Source organism: Syngnathus typhle, linkage group LG14, assembly GCF_033458585.1.
Source record: "Syngnathus typhle isolate RoL2023-S1 ecotype Sweden linkage group LG14, RoL_Styp_1.0, whole genome shotgun sequence".
In the NCBI taxonomy this organism is placed as follows: Eukaryota; Metazoa; Chordata; class Actinopteri; order Syngnathiformes; family Syngnathidae; genus Syngnathus; species Syngnathus typhle.
In genome coordinates, this window is record NC_083751.1 from 9,937,248 (window position 1) to 9,952,770 (window position 15,523).

Here is a 15,523-nt window from a genome sequence, read left to right on the forward strand (position 1 = left end):
GCATATAGGTACACATAAATACACACATATTTAATTGAGTTTGCTTGATCATACCGAAAGACGTACGTAAACGTGTAATAATATGGAGCCTTCTGATTGGTTGCCAGACCCGAAACCACTCCCACTAGCCCCATGTAAACAAACCCACACTGGGCATGCGTCACCGCCGTAATGGAGGACTGTCTTTTCTACCAGGACTTCACGTCTCTCTTTTTACTCCGCTAACTCGCGGCTTCTGAGCCCGAGTGACACGTCCGGGTTGCTTCGCACGTAAGTAATTTTGGACGCTTTCGTGCGAGGTTTGTGCACGGGAAAGTGTGAGCAAAAGTTTTGTAGTGTAGAAAGACGCCAAGCAACAAGCTGTTTGCTAGTTGCGCTAATTTGCTAATCGAGGGCAGCTGTCACTTTTCAGTGCGCTCACACTGCGAGTCTTTTACTTTAAGCGTTGAACTTTCCACACGCGGATGAGTGTTGATCGCACACTCTTATTGCTTGTAGTAATCTCAGTGTCTTTTGACTTCCGAGTTGAGCTTATTCTCAACGCGAAGCGTCCTTAACCGTTAGCATATTTAGCTAGCTAAATATTTTTCCGAGGAGCTTCGCTGTCACTGGGCCACAGTCTGTGACGGACACGCCCTTTGACCAATCAGAGGCTGGCATGAGTTTAATTGGCCGGCTCAAGGAGGCGGGGTTGTTTTTGATTGGGCGGTTTGGTAGTATCATATCGGTGTTGCAGCAACGCCAAGTTTACGTTGGTTTTAACTAATTCATTTTACCGGCAATTTTTTTACATCTTAATTCTTTAGCTTCCCTCCGTAATATGCACCATTGTTTTCAGGTTGAAAAGCACACTGATCTAGTTTGATCAGTCTTTCAATTTCCAAGTGCCATTGCTCTTTTTATAGCATTATCATCAACTCTGTCATCTGCACGTCTTGTTTTTTTATTTCCCTACAATATTGATGGTATGCTTTCCTTGAAAGACTCTATTGATGTCAATTTTGCGGCCCTATTCTACTTTTGCTTGCTAAAAAAAAGCAACCAAACTTTAGCCTCGATTTTGGAAAAACTTGCAAGTGGTATATTTTACAGCTTTCAGTAGAAAGAAGACATCTCACGATGAGCGACGACTCGGCCGCCCAGAATGCAGCTCCCTGCAGGATCATGACCTTCACACCGTCTATGGAAGACTTCCGAGACTTCCGCCGCTACGTGGCCTACATGGAATCTCAGGGAGCGCACCGAGCGGGGATGGCCAAGGTCAGTGAGGCGGCTTTATGGCCTTGCCGGGTGAACGTCTTGCTTACCTGTTTCCCGGCACAGGTGATCCCGCCCAAAGGCTGGAGGCCACGGAAGACTTACGACGACATGGACGAGCTGGTCATTCCCGCGCCCATCCAGCAAGTGGTGACAGGCCAGTCGGGCCTCTTCACGCAGTACAACATCCAGAAGAAGCCCATGACCGTGCAAGAGTTCCGCAAGACCTCCAATATGGACAAGTAAGCTTCACATGCATGAAGCTAAAGCAGAATAAGCCTTGTTGCGTCCTTTTTATACAGACATGTATTACAATTAGATACTGAAAGTAAATATACACAATTAATGGAAAATGGAAATGGTAAATAGTCTAGAACCATGCATATAGTATTTGATATAAGCAGTAGTAATAAAGGTGGAAGGTTTTTCATTGGTACCTTTTACTCCATCTTTTCCAGATTCTGCCATCCACGCTATGTGGACTTTGACGAGCTAGAGCGCAAGTTCTGGAAGAACCTGACCTTCAATCCGCCGCTCTATGGTGCCGACGTCAGCGAGAGTCTCTACGACCCGGTGAGTGGCTCGGCTCCAGATTGCGGCGGTGCCCTGTTAGGCGCCGCATCATAGCCTCGCTGAGCCATTTGTCGCTTTGCAGGATGTGAGCGAGTGGAACATCGGCCGACTGCAGACCATCTTGGACACGGTGGAGAATGAGAGCGGCGTGAAGATTAAAGGAGTCAACACGCCTTATCTTTACTTTGGTATGTGGAAGGCTGCGTTTGCCTGGCACACAGAGGACATGGACCTCTACAGCATCAACTACTTGCACTTTGGAGAGCCCAAGTCCTGGTACGTCAACAAAAGCCTCACTAGCTTGCCCCTTTTTTTTTGCTTATGTTAATGTTCTGCCTAGGTACGCGGTCCCGCCGGAACATGGGAGGAGATTGGAGCGTCTTGCCAAGGGTATGTACTTTCTCTTCAACTCGTTGTGAAAGAGGAAGATGTTACTGTGACATGTTTGCGCATAGGTTTCTTTCCCGGCAACGCTCAAAGCTGCGAGGCCTTCTTGCGCCACAAGATGACCTTGATCTCGCCGTCCATCCTCAAGAAGTACGGGATTCCCTTTGAGAAGGTGACACTTGCTTTTGCTTTCTTGTTGAGATGCAGCATGAAACCAAAGCATTGGCCTCGGTGTGTTCCGTTGCTCAACTTGTGTTTGGTAACACGAATGGTGCAGGTGACGCAGGAAGCCGGCCAGTTCATTGTCACCTTCCCGTTCAGCTACCACGCCGGATTTAACCACGGCTTTAACTGTGCCGAGTCCACCAACTTTGCCATGGAGCGCTGGATCGACTACGGCAAACAAGCCACATTGGTATGCCAGCGTTCTCACAAATAAAAGTGAATGTAAAAAACAATTACCTGACATTTTTACATATAATATTTTTCATGACATATAATTTAAGAGGTCCATGGAATTTAGATCATAAAATATTTTTTTAAGAAAATAGAATTCCCTAAAATCTCATTTTATTTTTTTTACATTCCCCATAAATTTAATTGATTCCTAGATAACTGGTCTTCTCGTCCCACTTTCACTTGTCAGTGCTCGTGCCGCCAGGACATGGTCAAGATCTCCATGGACGTGTTTGTGCGCAAGTTCCAGCCGGAGCGCTACAAGCTTTGGAAAGCGGGCAAGGACAACGCTCCCATTGATCACACCAAGCCCACACCGGAAGCTGCCATCTTCCAGAAGGAAAGCCCGCCTCCTGACGACGACAACGCGGGTGAGGGCGACCGCTCGGTCGCCAGGTAAGCTCGTACGTGGCTGAGTGGCATCCAGCAACCTCATGACGGTCGTCTCTGCCCCTTAGCCCTAGAGCTCAGACAGCTGCCAAGCGACCGCTCGACACCACAGAGGATGTCAAAGGCGAGATGGCCCAAGAGGAGGCGGAGCCCAAGAAGGCCAAGATGGAGTCCCCTGCTCAAGTCAAGCCAGACACACACGGTAATCTGCAGCAAAGCTTTCAGGGGATACTTTGACTTTTTATTTTGGAATAAATAGTGCAAAGATACAACACAGATATATATGTACATCTAAAACCTTGTAGTTTTTAATTATTTTTACAACTTGACAAATTTTAAATGTAAGTTTACCTTTTGCTTAACAAAAAAGATTTTTAGATTTTAACTTACATGTGCTTTACGGAAATACGTCCTTTGGAAAAGGCTTTTAAAAAGCCAAAGTTGGATGCTTGTTCGAGGTATCTTTTTCTCTTCTCCAGGCCAGACAGATGAATTGGAGTCGAAGCCTCAGAAGAAAGAGAAAATTGAAATGGAAGAGGAAGAAGAAAAGCCTGACAGATTGGAAAGTCCATCGAAGAAAGAGGAGGAGGCGGAGCCTATTACAAATCATGTGCCTGATCCCGCAGAAGACCAGGTGGCGGCGCCGTGCTCAGCGGGGGCGGGCGGTGTGTCGGCACACAAAGCCTTCCAGAGAACGCTGAGCCCTGCTGATGTCCTGCACGTGCACAGTTACGCCAAAGGAGACTACGCCGAGGAAGAGGCCTTACCTAAAGATGAACACCACGGCGAGGGCAACAAAGACACCAGCAAAGTGAGTCATGACTGTGTAACTCGTCTTTCAGGCTTGGATTCTCTGTGAATTGCCTAGCTTTTAACGTAGTATCAGAGGTGCACGAAAGGGGCGTTGACTCGTGACGATACGACCTGTGGCCAGCAGGGGGCGAAGGAGGCACGGGGCACCACCGAGCATAATGATCTGGGCCGGCTTCCCGGACACCACCCGCTCATCAAGGACGCCCTCAACGATGAAGGTGTGCCTGTGGAGGGAGCGCAAACTTCATGTTTGTTCGTTTGAGTCCTCACATGTCCTCATGCGTGTAAGAAGGTCCGGTGGAGGCATTGCCCGTGGAGGAGGGAGGCCTGGAGGGCGAAGGCTGGGCCAAACCTCTGGCCCACCTTTGGCAGAGTCGACCCCCCAACATGAAGAAGGAGCGCGAGTACAACCGGAAGGCAGGGTCCAAGCCGCCCTACTGCTCCGTATGCTCACTGTTCATCGCCTACCAGCAGGTACGCCGCGCCCTCGACCGCTTCCTCGTCATCTGCATCGGTATCCGACCCTGGAACCAAAAGTCAGATTATTAAAGGTCAAAGTTCTCTCGTTTCCAGGCGGAGGTTGTGAGCAGTGCCAATGCGCCCGTCATGGTGGCGGGCGGGCACATGCGCACCAAGCCACTGATCCCGGAGACATGCTTTGCCACCACCACAGAGGAAGACTCCGAGTGCGAGGAGCCACCGGTGACGCCCCGTCTGGAGGAAGACGGGACCAGTGTCCTAGTCAGCTGCTCGCACTGCAGCGTCCGTGTCCACGCCAGTCAGTCACGCTGCCCCCGCCGCTGTCTGGACCGTCCCGACTGATGTGCGCTGACCACCGCTTTTGCCTCTCGCAGGCTGTTATGGCGTCGATCCCGCCTGCGTCAGCAAGGAGTGGAAGTGCGCCCGCTGCAAAGCCAACGCCATGACAGAGGTCAGGACACAAACTCTCCTTTAAAAAGATAAAGGTCATAGTTTTGGTTCTAAATTAAAATGTTTTCATAACTCGTTATAATTTTTCTAAGGGAAATCTTTTATAGTTTAGAGCAAAAAGACAGAATTCTTCTCATTATATATTGGGTTGAATTAAGTTATATTTTTCTAGATTAAAAGATTTTTGGATGATATATTTGGCACCAGCATGAAAATATGTAACTGACACACAAAACGTGTCCATAGATGTATGTGGATTCAAGCGAGATTAATGCATTTGACTGTTTGAAATGTTTTTTTGTTTTTTTTGTGTGTGTACATTTCAGAACTGCTGCCTGTGCTGTCTGCGGGGTGGTGCGCTGCAGAAGGCCAATAACAACAAGTAATTTTGTTTTGCACTTTGTCGTCGTTAAAAAATTAGCGTGGACTGACGTGGGCTCACTGTGGCAGGTGGGTGCACGTCCTGTGCGCGGTTGCTGTGCTGGAGGCTCGCTTCATCAACATCACGGAGAGAAAACCCGTCGATCTGAGCGGCATCCCCCTGCAAAGATTCAAACTGGTGAGCGAGTCTATCGAGACTTTGCGGCGAAAACACTGTGCTGTGGCACCTCACCCGACTTACAAGTTCAATGTGTTCTACTTTGTTCTGCCATTTTAGTGAACGTGTATTTCTACTGTGAGCCACTAGATAGCGGCACATTGTTTGACATGAAATTTGAATGAAAACAAGAAAAAGGGCTATTTCCAGCTTTTTTTTTGCTTTTTTTTTTATATAAATCTACCTCGTGGGATATATATATTTTCACTCAAAATAAGAGTTAAAACTAGCTTCAGATAGCAGTACCAAAAAGTGTGTGTGTAGGAAGTGGCAGTAATTATTCTGTTTGCAGAAGTGTTACTACTGCAAGAAGCGCATGAAGAAGGCGTCAGGCTGCTGTGTGCAGTGTTCGCACGGGCGCTGCCCCACCGCCTACCACCCGACGTGCGCGCAGGCCGCTGGCGTGCTCATGCAGCCCGACGACTGGCCCTTCGTGGTGCACGTCACTTGCTGTCGGCACAAAGGACCCGCGCACATACAGGCAAGCGCTTCTTTTTGTCACCAAAGGGCTCAGAGAAGGGAAAGTAAGGATGAGATTTAAGTGGTCATTAAAAGAACAAAGTTGTGTATTTGCTAAAAACCAAAACTGTCTAAATCTCACAATTTAAAACGCGCATTTTGTTTCCCCGTGTACCAGCGCAACAAGGCAGCCATGCAGGAGCTGACGGTGGGCCAGAAGGTGATCTGCAAGCACAAGAACGGCCGCTACTACCAGTGTGACGTGGTGCAGCTGTCCAAGGAAACTTTCTACCAGGTCAACTTTGACGACGGCTCCTTCAGCGACAACCTCTTCCCTGAGGACATTGTGGTAGGTTTTCTTTTTTTTGCGTGCCGTGCACATTTGATTGCGCGCAAAACGTCAACGTGTGCCGTGTGTTCTGGCAGAGCCGAGACTGCGCCCAGTTGGGTCCACCCCCCCAGGGTGAAGTGGTGCAGGTGCGCTGGACGGACGGCCTGGTCTATGGTGCCAAGTTTGTGGCCTCCCGTGTGGTCCAGATGTACCTGGTAATAAAAAAAGCGCACCGTGGATTTTGGGAACTGTTCCACCGTCAAAAGGGGTCTCAAGCGTGATTTGCGGCCTATTTTCTTGTGGCGGCGAAGGTGGAGTTTGAGGACGGCTCTCAGCTGACGGCCAAGCGAGACGACGTCTACTCGCTCGACGAGGAACTGCCCAAGAGGGTCAAGTCCAGGCTGGTGAGTGGCTGCCCATGACAACGGATTGCACCAGATGGTGCCAAAGGACTACTTTTACCACTGTGGCCTGAGCACCAAAACACAGCAGCTAGTCGATTTTCAAGGAGTGGCAATTAGTCTTTGTTGTGAAGGCAAAATACAGTCCAAATGGCACCTATTTCGAGCAGCAAACTACTTTGCTCCTGCTCTTTCAAGTCCATCATCCCCAAAACATGACATACGTACGTATAGTTACCGAATTGTCAAGTTGTGAGTCTTGACCTGGAGGTTGTATGCCTTTTAGAATTATGAGCACTAATATTGCCGCCATGTTTGTGCGCAGTCCAAAGCATCGGACATGCGCTTTGACGGCATCTTTGAGGGGAAGGAGATCATCCGGGAGTCCAAGAGGCAGCGGGTCATCAACTCGCGTTACCGCGGGGACTACATCGAACCAGTCATCTACAGAACCATCATGGAGTAGCCCATGTTTGGTTTTGTTGTGTTTTGTTGTCCACTCTTTCTATTCTTCCCAAACGGAGGTAAGGACAGTATTTTTCATTCTCACTCCCATAAAGCAAGAATAAGACTGCGTGGCCAAGTATTTCATTTCAACAAGCTCACATTTATCTCCGGGAATGTGTCTTCATGCTGTTTTTTGGATGTGACATCATGCACAAGCGCAGCCCCAGACATGACTTGGGGACAAATAATTTCATTCATATCACATGCGCACATCTGGGCCCCCAAAATGAAAATTTGACATCAGGCTTAATAAATGGAGCACACCTTTGTGAGAAACTGCATTATGGTAATTCTCTCGGGAGAAAAGATGTGCTCCACTTGCTGAGCTAATGGGGCTGCCTTGAGTTAAATTTGACCGCAAGTTAGCATTTGTGCTCAGGTTTTATCGATATTGTTGCTATGGTTACATTTTACGCCCCAATGTCGTGTGTGGGGCTCCGTATGCATCAGGTCACGTGACTGCATTCACGCTGAGGTTAACACCCCCCCACACAGACACATACTTGTATATTTTATGTCCCAACATTTGTCTGCTAAAATCGTGATTTAATTTTTTTAACCTGAACTTGGTGCTTTTCGTTACCTTTTTAGAACACAATTTCCACATAAAGCAATGTTTTGTTCATTACCATGTTGAGATTTGCCATCTGCCAAGCTAATTTCTGCTACAGTTTTAAAATATTTGTGTATTGCCATAAAATCAACTGAAAATTTATTAAAAAAATATAATGTTCACTGATAGCAAGGGGAGGAAACAAACATGCTAACGTAAGCCAACGTGTCAGTCTGCCGAATGTTTTTTTTTTTTTTTACTTCCCCCCCCCAAAGGCATCAGAGATGCTATTTTTTCTACGACAGAGGTAAACATTTTTGGAACAACTTCACTTTTTAATGTCTTCCCTTCAACTTTGTAATTTAAGTTCAAAGCGCTTTTAACTTTTAGCAGGGCAGCGTGTAGTTTTAGCTCAGAGAACTATTCATGAAATGTTTTCTCTTTTTTAAGAAATGTCTCTGTTTTGTAAAAGATATGTGTTTTCTGTGTGTAAATGTCAAATACACTTCCAGATATTCAAGGATTTTGTAAGTTTGAGTAAAAAAAAATCTATATATAAAAAATGATATTAGTAACCACCAGCCCACTGTTCTTTCTTTTTCAACAGTGGGAGTTGGGTATGTGGGAGATGCGTGTTTGAGGTGAGGCTACTATCTGAAGACTTAAAATATTTCAACCAGCTTGCTTTTTAATCAAAAAGAAGCCAGTAAACATTTGGAAAAACCAAACAGGAATTCCCTATCGTGCCAAATGTATGGACATGTATGCCATGTTAGGACATTATTGAAAATTGAGAGGAGGAGGGCCATTATGACTGTTGACGTCTTCTAAAGAGGAAAAGGCCCAATGTGGAGACAGAAGACGCTACAACTTCCAAGAAAAAGAAAGCTGGATTAAAATCAAGGCAGAATATCCCGAGATCGCCACAAAAGCACTGAAAACCTTGCCCCTTTCCAACATCTTATTTTTGTGAAGCAGGATTTTCTGCGGTTACAGTGACCAAAACAAAGCTATGGAGCAGATACTTAATGGTGGGTTTTATTTTTATGTGCTTTGTATTTGTTTTTATCCCAGTCGTATCATTTTATTTCATTGTATTTATATAAAGGCCGGTCCGTGAAAATATTGTCTGACATGCAACCGGTCCGTGGCGCAAGAAAGGTTGAGGACCGCTTGTATAGATAACACATAATTCAAGGTAATATAAGCAAATGAATTATTTCAGAAGTCTGTATGTCCTTTGCCTTCTTCAGTCCCAAAGTAGCTCTCAAGTTTGCCCAAAATGTTATTCTACTCAAAGCAGAGTCCTACAGGGCCTGCAAACTCCTAGCATGGCCCTGACCTCGCTCACTTGATGTCCAACTTGACTTTGATGTTCATGGCGGCCAGCTCGGCCACAAAGTAGCGGAAAACGTATGGCACGGAGACCGAGTCTACCGAGTCGCTCTTGCCGCAGAGTGTGCAGACGGTGCGACGGTGGCGCGTGGATGACCAGGAAGGCGGCGGCTTTTCCAGCAGCGGCGACAGCAAACTCCCGCAGTCCACGCACACCTGCGCCACCGAACGGTCGGAGCAGTTGAAGAGGCGGTCCTGCAGCAGGAAGGACGAGCCGTGCGATAGCAGCGCGTCACGCTCCATCTCGCCAAAGCGGATGCCGCCTTGCACGTTCCTGCCGCCCACCGGCTGATTGGTGACCTTGTCGCGCGCCCCTGTTGTACGGACCTGCCACATCATACGTCACGGTAAATTAACATTTTTTAAAATTCAGTATTGGAAAGCAGTAAAAATAAGTTAATGATGTGCTGATTAATAGGTTGTTGGAATTGTGTTTTGCCTCCCTACCTGGAACTTGTCGGACACCATGTGCCTGAGCCTCTGGTAGTAAACCACGCCGATGAAAATGTCGGCCTCCAGCTCCAGGCCGCTGGTGCCGCTGTAGAGGCGCTCGGTGCCATAATAGTTGTAGCCGCCGGCCCGCAGCATCTCCCCGAAGTAGTCGAGGGCAGAGTTGTCTTCAGAGAAGGTGAAGGGCGTGGCGTCGTGGCTCAGGCCATGCAGGGCAGCCGACTTGCCCGCCATGCTCTCTATCAGCATGCCGATGGTCATGCGCGAGGGGAATCCGTGCGGGTTGAACAAGATGTCAGGGCTGAGGCCGCTCTCGCTGAAGGGCATGTCCTCGGCGGGCCACAGCCGGCTCAGAATGCCCTTCTGGCCGTGACGGCTGGCGAACTTGTCGCCGATGGTGGGATTGCGTGGCACCCGCATGGTGATGCACACGCGCTTGAACAAGCCCGTGCCAACGTCGTTGCCGCAGATCTTGATGTTGTCCACCACGCACGCCTCCTGGCTCCTGCGGGAAGAGCGCATTACGACCACACAAGGCATCAACAGGATTTCAAATAAGTTAGAAAGAGAAGGAAGCAAGAGAACACACTTGTAGAAAGTGACAAAGGACTGGCCGGTGTTCAGGTTGATGTAGCTGTAGAAGGGGTCTCCGTAGCGCAGCATGGCGCCCACCGGCGGAAGTCCATCAGCGTCCAGCTGCTCATTGACCTTGGGGTCTCCAGGCTTGGCCCCAAACACCACGCCGTCGTGGCCTCGTGCCTTTTGGGCCAAGTCCACCAGTTCCGTCTTGTAGATGCAGCCGTGGGCAAAGCCGCGCTCCCATGAAGACTTGTTCACAATCTGGCCAGCAGGGAACATCATTAACAAAGTGAAGGTTTTTAGTTAGAAGCGGATTATTGTCGAATAGCTATTTTTCTATCATCTTACTTACTACCAGGGATGTCATTTTAAGAGCTTCATTTAGACAAAACAGTGCTTTGCTACTATTATGGCATCTACAGACATTTCAATAGATCTCTCTGGTTTTAGCAGGACAAATTCTTCTGGAATTTTTCTAACCCCCACCCTAATGAGTTTTTTTTTGTGTCTGTGTGTGTGGTAGGTGCCACTGACCATTGCGTCCTCCATGTCGTAGCCGCTGTAGGAGATGACAGCCACCACGGCGTTGGTGCCACTGGGGTAGTTGTCCAGCTGGTAGTGGTCGTACATGGAAGGACGTACCAGTGCGCTCTGCGGCGTCTGCAGTCGGTACAGCTTGTTGTCCGAACGCTCCAGGAAGGCATGAAGGGGAAAGCCCATCGTCTGCTTACCTGGACACCGCCGAGCACTCACACCATCACAAGTGGGAAACGCCCGCGTGCAAAGCCTGCCTGATCCCAGCACTCACCCATCTGGCACTGGTACATGTTCCTGGGACTCTGGTTGTGGTCCGAGTAGGGTATGAAGCTTGCCACCACGCTGAGCATGCTGTGCGGGAAGAGCTCCTGGTGGCTGCTGACACCCGCCTCCACCTCTGCCTCCTTTACGGCCACGTTCACATAAAGCTGCCCGACAAAACGAGTGTCAGCAAGTGGCGCTTTCACACGGCTTTTTCTTGTGCTAGCTATGCTACCTGCTCGAAGGTTCCAATGAGCTCCTGCTTGCCGACCGCCAGGTTGCGCACAGGGCGCATCATGCGGCACGGCGTGGTGAACAGAAACAGGCCCGGGTACAAGCTGGCTTTGCCCGTCTTGGGCACCTGAATGATCTCAGTCCAGGGAGAAACTTTTTTCTCCTGCAGAACCTGAAGAAACGTCACGCTTACTACAGCGTCAGTGGCCACCCCACTGAAAAACAATTTCTAGCTCTGCCCCTGAGGTTTCCAGCAAATTTGGCCAGGGAAATTAAGCTTAACGTACCTTGAACCTGCGCAGTGAATCCACCACATCGGGGGCCAGGCGTTCCTCCACCCAACCCACCAGGGCGCCGTCCAGCAGGACCGGGTAGCAGTCGGCGAAGGGGCTGGTGGGGGTGGCATCGACGGGGGTCACACCCATCGAGCAGAGTATGGCCGGCAGCCCCACGGTGGACGAGGATGCCGTCACCACCTGGCAGCTGGCCGTCATGTGATTCATGAGGCCGCAGGGCTCGCCGTCGGGCGTGTGCACAGGGCAAAGGAAGCCCCAGGACTCGGGCAGCAACTTGCGCACAGACGTGGTGCGCATCTTGGTGAAGGCGGCGCCGCGGTGCACGCAGCGGAAGTGCGACAGGTAGCGGATGAAGTTGAGCTTGTCGGCTACCACGCACAAGCCCGTGTTCTGCAACATGCCCAGACCTAATAACGAAGGGGGTGAGACAATACGCATGCTTGAAACCTTAACCGTAGTTCACAACACTAATTCCTGTTTCAGAAGTCTAGGCGGCGCTGACCCGTCTTGGAGCTGAGGTTGCCGGTAGCCAGCATGTACTCAAAGGGTTTGCTGAGGTCGGTTCCAAGATTGAACATCTTGATGAGGTTTTCCGCCGTCCAGCCACCCTTCAGGTGATTTACTCGCTTCTCCACCGCCGCCTTGACCGACAGCAGCCACATGCACATCTTCTCCTGCCCCACAGGACGTCAAGCATGCTCACTTGAGGTATGCTGCTTGTTTGGGCTCAGGGCCAGTTCAGTTTATTTCATTCAAATTCATTAGACTTGAAATAAGAATAAAATTAAACCATGGTAAGAAATTTGTTGCCGTGTATAAAATATAAGAAACACTAATTTCGGGAAATAATAATAATAATCTCCTATGTAATTGATTGTAATAGTGATTTATTGCTGACCTTGAGGAACATGAGGTAGAGCTGTCCCGGCGTGAGGACCTCCTGGCAGGCGATGCCGTCTGGGTTCTCCTCCAGGCACTCCTGCTTGGCGAAGCTGAAAAGCTTGCGACACATCAGGCACAGCAGCCGGAACTTCTCCATGCCTGTCCGCAAGTGGATGCAGATGCACTCGCTGTGGGTGCACAAAGGTATTAAGAGTGGCTGCTTCGTTGTTGCCGTGGTGATATGCATGCAGGCCATCGGGCGTACTCCAGCAGGAAGTCGGCGCACTGCCGGTCTGTGTACCACTCGGGCAGGTTGAGTTTCACGCGGAAGCGTCCGCCCAGGTAATCCAGGACCTTGGAGCGTGACGTGCAGCCCTGCGCCGACACCAAGCGCAGCATCTCGCAGGCGGCGCTGCGGTACAGCGAGTTCTCTTCCATGCCTTTAATCAGCTCTGAGAAAATCTCCAGGTCGCTCAGGTCCACCAGCGCCTGCGTGGCAAAAGAATCAAAACCCTGACTTGAGCCCCTGCGAAAACCCCAACCCTGGCTTGAAACCCAACTTAGATAGTCTAACACAACTGCTGGCTTTAAATCGTAAAATCCTTGACCCCTTATTTTAACAGTCAAGCGTACCTTAAGCATAAAGCCAATGGGTAGGAAGAAGAGTTCCTTCTGGTGGATGAAGTTGAGCATGATGGTTCCGTTTTCCAAGTAGTGAAGGTGCATGTTGATGGCCGTGTGATTCTCCTTCATGCAGCGCATGGACAAACCTGTAAAGATCAGGGTGTGAAATTTGCAAGCCAGCAAGCATTTACGTGTGGCACGCAGGCTCATGAACGAGCAGAGCTGATCGGGACAGGTGCCCTGTTTTGGAGAAAAAGTTTGAAGGGGGAAAACTTTGTCAAACGTGCTTGCAGGCTGTAGTTTGTTGGCTTTATAGCATCATTTTACTTTCACCATGAACACATTTGAGATTTACAAACTGTTTCACACATATTACTACACGGATCTTGGGAAGAAAGTGGAAGCAGGACTCAAGTCATCTAAAAGTAAGTCAAGCAAATCGTTTATGTTTGTGGAAACGCCTTGGCTGCTTGTTCTTCGTGGATCTTGTTGGCCTGAACACAGGAAGCTGACCAAGTCATGTTTAAACTTTGGACTGGGAGGTTTTGTGACAAGCTGGAATTGAAATGCAGGATCGCGCCGGCCCGTTTGTTGATGTTGGACGGGTTGCGTTGTGAATGGATTGCAGGTGCAAGAGTTGGGTTCTCACCATACTGCGTGTATCCATGGCCTCTGTTCTTCCACTTGGCTCGTGACACAGCAATGGGGTAGTTCCTCCGAGGCATGATCAGCATGCGAATCACCTTCTCGATGCCGTTCACAATGAAGTAGCCGCCCATTTCCTTAACATCCCGAAGACAGTGTGAAATTATTCAAAACCTTACAGCACTTTCAAAGTCTAACCCAGGCTTAAAATCGTAAACCTAGTTTGACACCCCAATTGGAAAGGCCGAGCTGCACTGCAAGCCCTACCTCAGCCTCCTCGTGGTGTTGCACCAGCTGCTGCGGCGTCATCCCGTGCAGGTTGCACAGCTTGGACTTGACCATAATGGGGATTTGCCCGAGCCCCTGCTTGATGATCCCTTTGGGGACTCCGTCCACACTCCAGCTCACATCTGCCTGGAAGCATGTAAACACGTCGGTCACTACCCCCAAACTTAAATTATTATTTATGTCAACGACGCTGACGACACTCACCACTATCCTGCCCTTGTACGAGGACCTCCTGGCGCGGCACTCCGCCGGGAAGACTCTCATCTCGCGGCACACGCTGCCTTTGGACACGGTCGGCGGGTGGACGGTGGCCTCTATGAAGGCCAAACTGATGCGCTCTCCCTTCACCATGAACTCCAACGGCGGGATGGCCTGATAACACACCCACGGTCGCTCCATTACGCACATTGGCAGCTTAACACAGCATTGACGTCATACCCCGCACATTTACAGCGGAAGATATTCTCATTTGAAACTCAAGATTACATTGGAAAAAATATATACATACACACAAGTATTAGAAACTGAAAAGAACACGTTTGGTATCACTCATGTTGTGTTTATACGGGTTAGTTAGGTTGCGTGTAAGACCTGCACAACGGAGTTGAGTCCTTGTCCGATGGCCTGATCAAAAGAGTCAATATGCGCTTTGACCAAATCCTGTACAGCGTCACATTGTCTCTCTTTTAGTACACTGAAGCTTCCGTCCGTCAGGTTCTTCAAACTCGGACTTTCGGTCACGTCGTTCCAGTCCTCCAAGGCGTCCATGCTTGTTTACCACACGTGCCAGCTCGATCCGGAAGTGCCGCTTACGGAAGCCCAAAGCCCTCTTCGCTCGCTGCTAAAATGTTATCACCATTAACTTATACTACGGTGAAATTGCATAATTCATGCCATTGTGACTACTAAATATACTATGTCTGCTCTCTTTTGTGTTGTACTGTTATTGATGTTTATAATGAATTAAGGTTAAACGGTTTTAGTTCCAATGCATTGCGGCGTATAGGCTTTTACACAGCTCTTACGGAAGGCGATAGTCGCCTTCCCTTCACTGATTTAGTATGAAGAATTTGGACCGTTGTTAAATTTGAGGCTAGAACAAGCAAAACCGGTAGAATACCTCTATGCAAATGACATACTTTTCATGTTTAGTAAATGCGGTTGATTGCGCGTGTCATATGTCATTTGCATAGAGGTATTCTACCGGTTCAGGGATAGTCAACTGGTGGTCCGAGGCCCTCTAGAGGTCTGTGGCGGGACTGGAGGTGGTCCCCGAAATTAGAAATTTAAAATAATTGTAACGTTTTTAAAAATAAAATTGATTTCTTCTTTTGACTTGTTTGTGAATCGTTTACCCATTCAAATTATGTCAAATGTAGGTGAGATTCCCAAACTAATCATACAGATGCAATCACTGCTGAATTCTAAAATCAGGGTTTAATTTTATACCTGTTTTGTCATTCTGTTTTAAAATCCGACTCTTTCGTGGGAAAATTCAATAATGGTTTATGAAATGTGGAAACAATGCAATGTTGATTCCACATCCCTCAGGTGAACTACGAGACGTCTGTCCGTCTGGCTGTTCTTTCCAGGGTGCCCCATAATAGCACACTGAGATTGGTGTGCTTGCACGGGGCACCCAAATATTCGGCTGCACGGTAGCTGGCATCTCCCACT

General features: G+C 48.7%; 2 protein-coding genes across 6 annotated transcripts; one reads left to right on the forward strand and one right to left on the reverse strand.

The window, feature by feature from the left end:
• Window positions 1–129: 129 nt before the first annotated feature.
• On the forward strand, window positions 130–8,230 carry kdm4aa (lysine (K)-specific demethylase 4A, genome duplicate a). 5 transcript variants are annotated; one of them, XM_061297194.1, is made up of 22 exons: window positions 130–270; window positions 1,093–1,260; window positions 1,324–1,499; window positions 1,716–1,830; window positions 1,913–2,106; window positions 2,171–2,220; window positions 2,286–2,389; window positions 2,495–2,632; window positions 2,864–3,069; window positions 3,132–3,265; window positions 3,543–3,874; window positions 3,944–4,094; window positions 4,166–4,350; window positions 4,450–4,654; window positions 4,731–4,807; window positions 5,133–5,188; window positions 5,257–5,365; window positions 5,697–5,885; window positions 6,042–6,212; window positions 6,290–6,409; window positions 6,506–6,598; window positions 6,921–8,230. In XM_061297194.1, exons 2-22 carry the CDS (start codon window positions 1,120–1,122, stop codon window positions 7,059–7,061), a joined length of 3,087 nt encoding a protein of 1,028 aa, XP_061153178.1. In that variant the 5' UTR covers window positions 130–270; window positions 1,093–1,119; the 3' UTR covers window positions 7,062–8,230. The 5 variants fall into 5 exon arrangements, 1 of the variants encoding a protein (XP_061153178.1); XR_009717865.1 differs by lacking the exons at window positions 4,450–4,654; window positions 4,731–4,807; window positions 5,133–5,188; ... (4 more) ...; window positions 6,506–6,598; window positions 6,921–8,230 and having other exon boundaries at window positions 2,864–3,044; window positions 4,169–4,307; XR_009717864.1 differs by lacking the exons at window positions 4,450–4,654; window positions 4,731–4,807; window positions 5,133–5,188; ... (4 more) ...; window positions 6,506–6,598; window positions 6,921–8,230 and having other exon boundaries at window positions 2,864–3,044; window positions 3,998–4,094; window positions 4,169–4,307.
• A 447-nt stretch (window positions 8,231–8,677) lies between these two features.
• Window positions 8,678–14,664, reverse strand: polr1b (RNA polymerase I subunit B). The gene is made up of 15 exons (XM_061297193.1): window positions 14,438–14,664; window positions 14,051–14,218; window positions 13,826–13,972; window positions 13,563–13,695; window positions 12,923–13,059; window positions 12,555–12,778; window positions 12,306–12,477; window positions 11,910–12,081; window positions 11,399–11,814; window positions 11,113–11,283; window positions 10,888–11,044; window positions 10,614–10,810; window positions 10,090–10,340; window positions 9,498–10,005; window positions 8,678–9,377 (listed from the first exon to the last, which is right to left on the reverse strand). Exons 1-15 carry the CDS (start codon window positions 14,612–14,614, stop codon window positions 9,003–9,005), a joined length of 3,405 nt encoding a protein of 1,134 aa, XP_061153177.1. The 5' UTR covers window positions 14,615–14,664; the 3' UTR covers window positions 8,678–9,002.
• Between the last annotated feature and the right edge of the window lie 859 nt (window positions 14,665–15,523).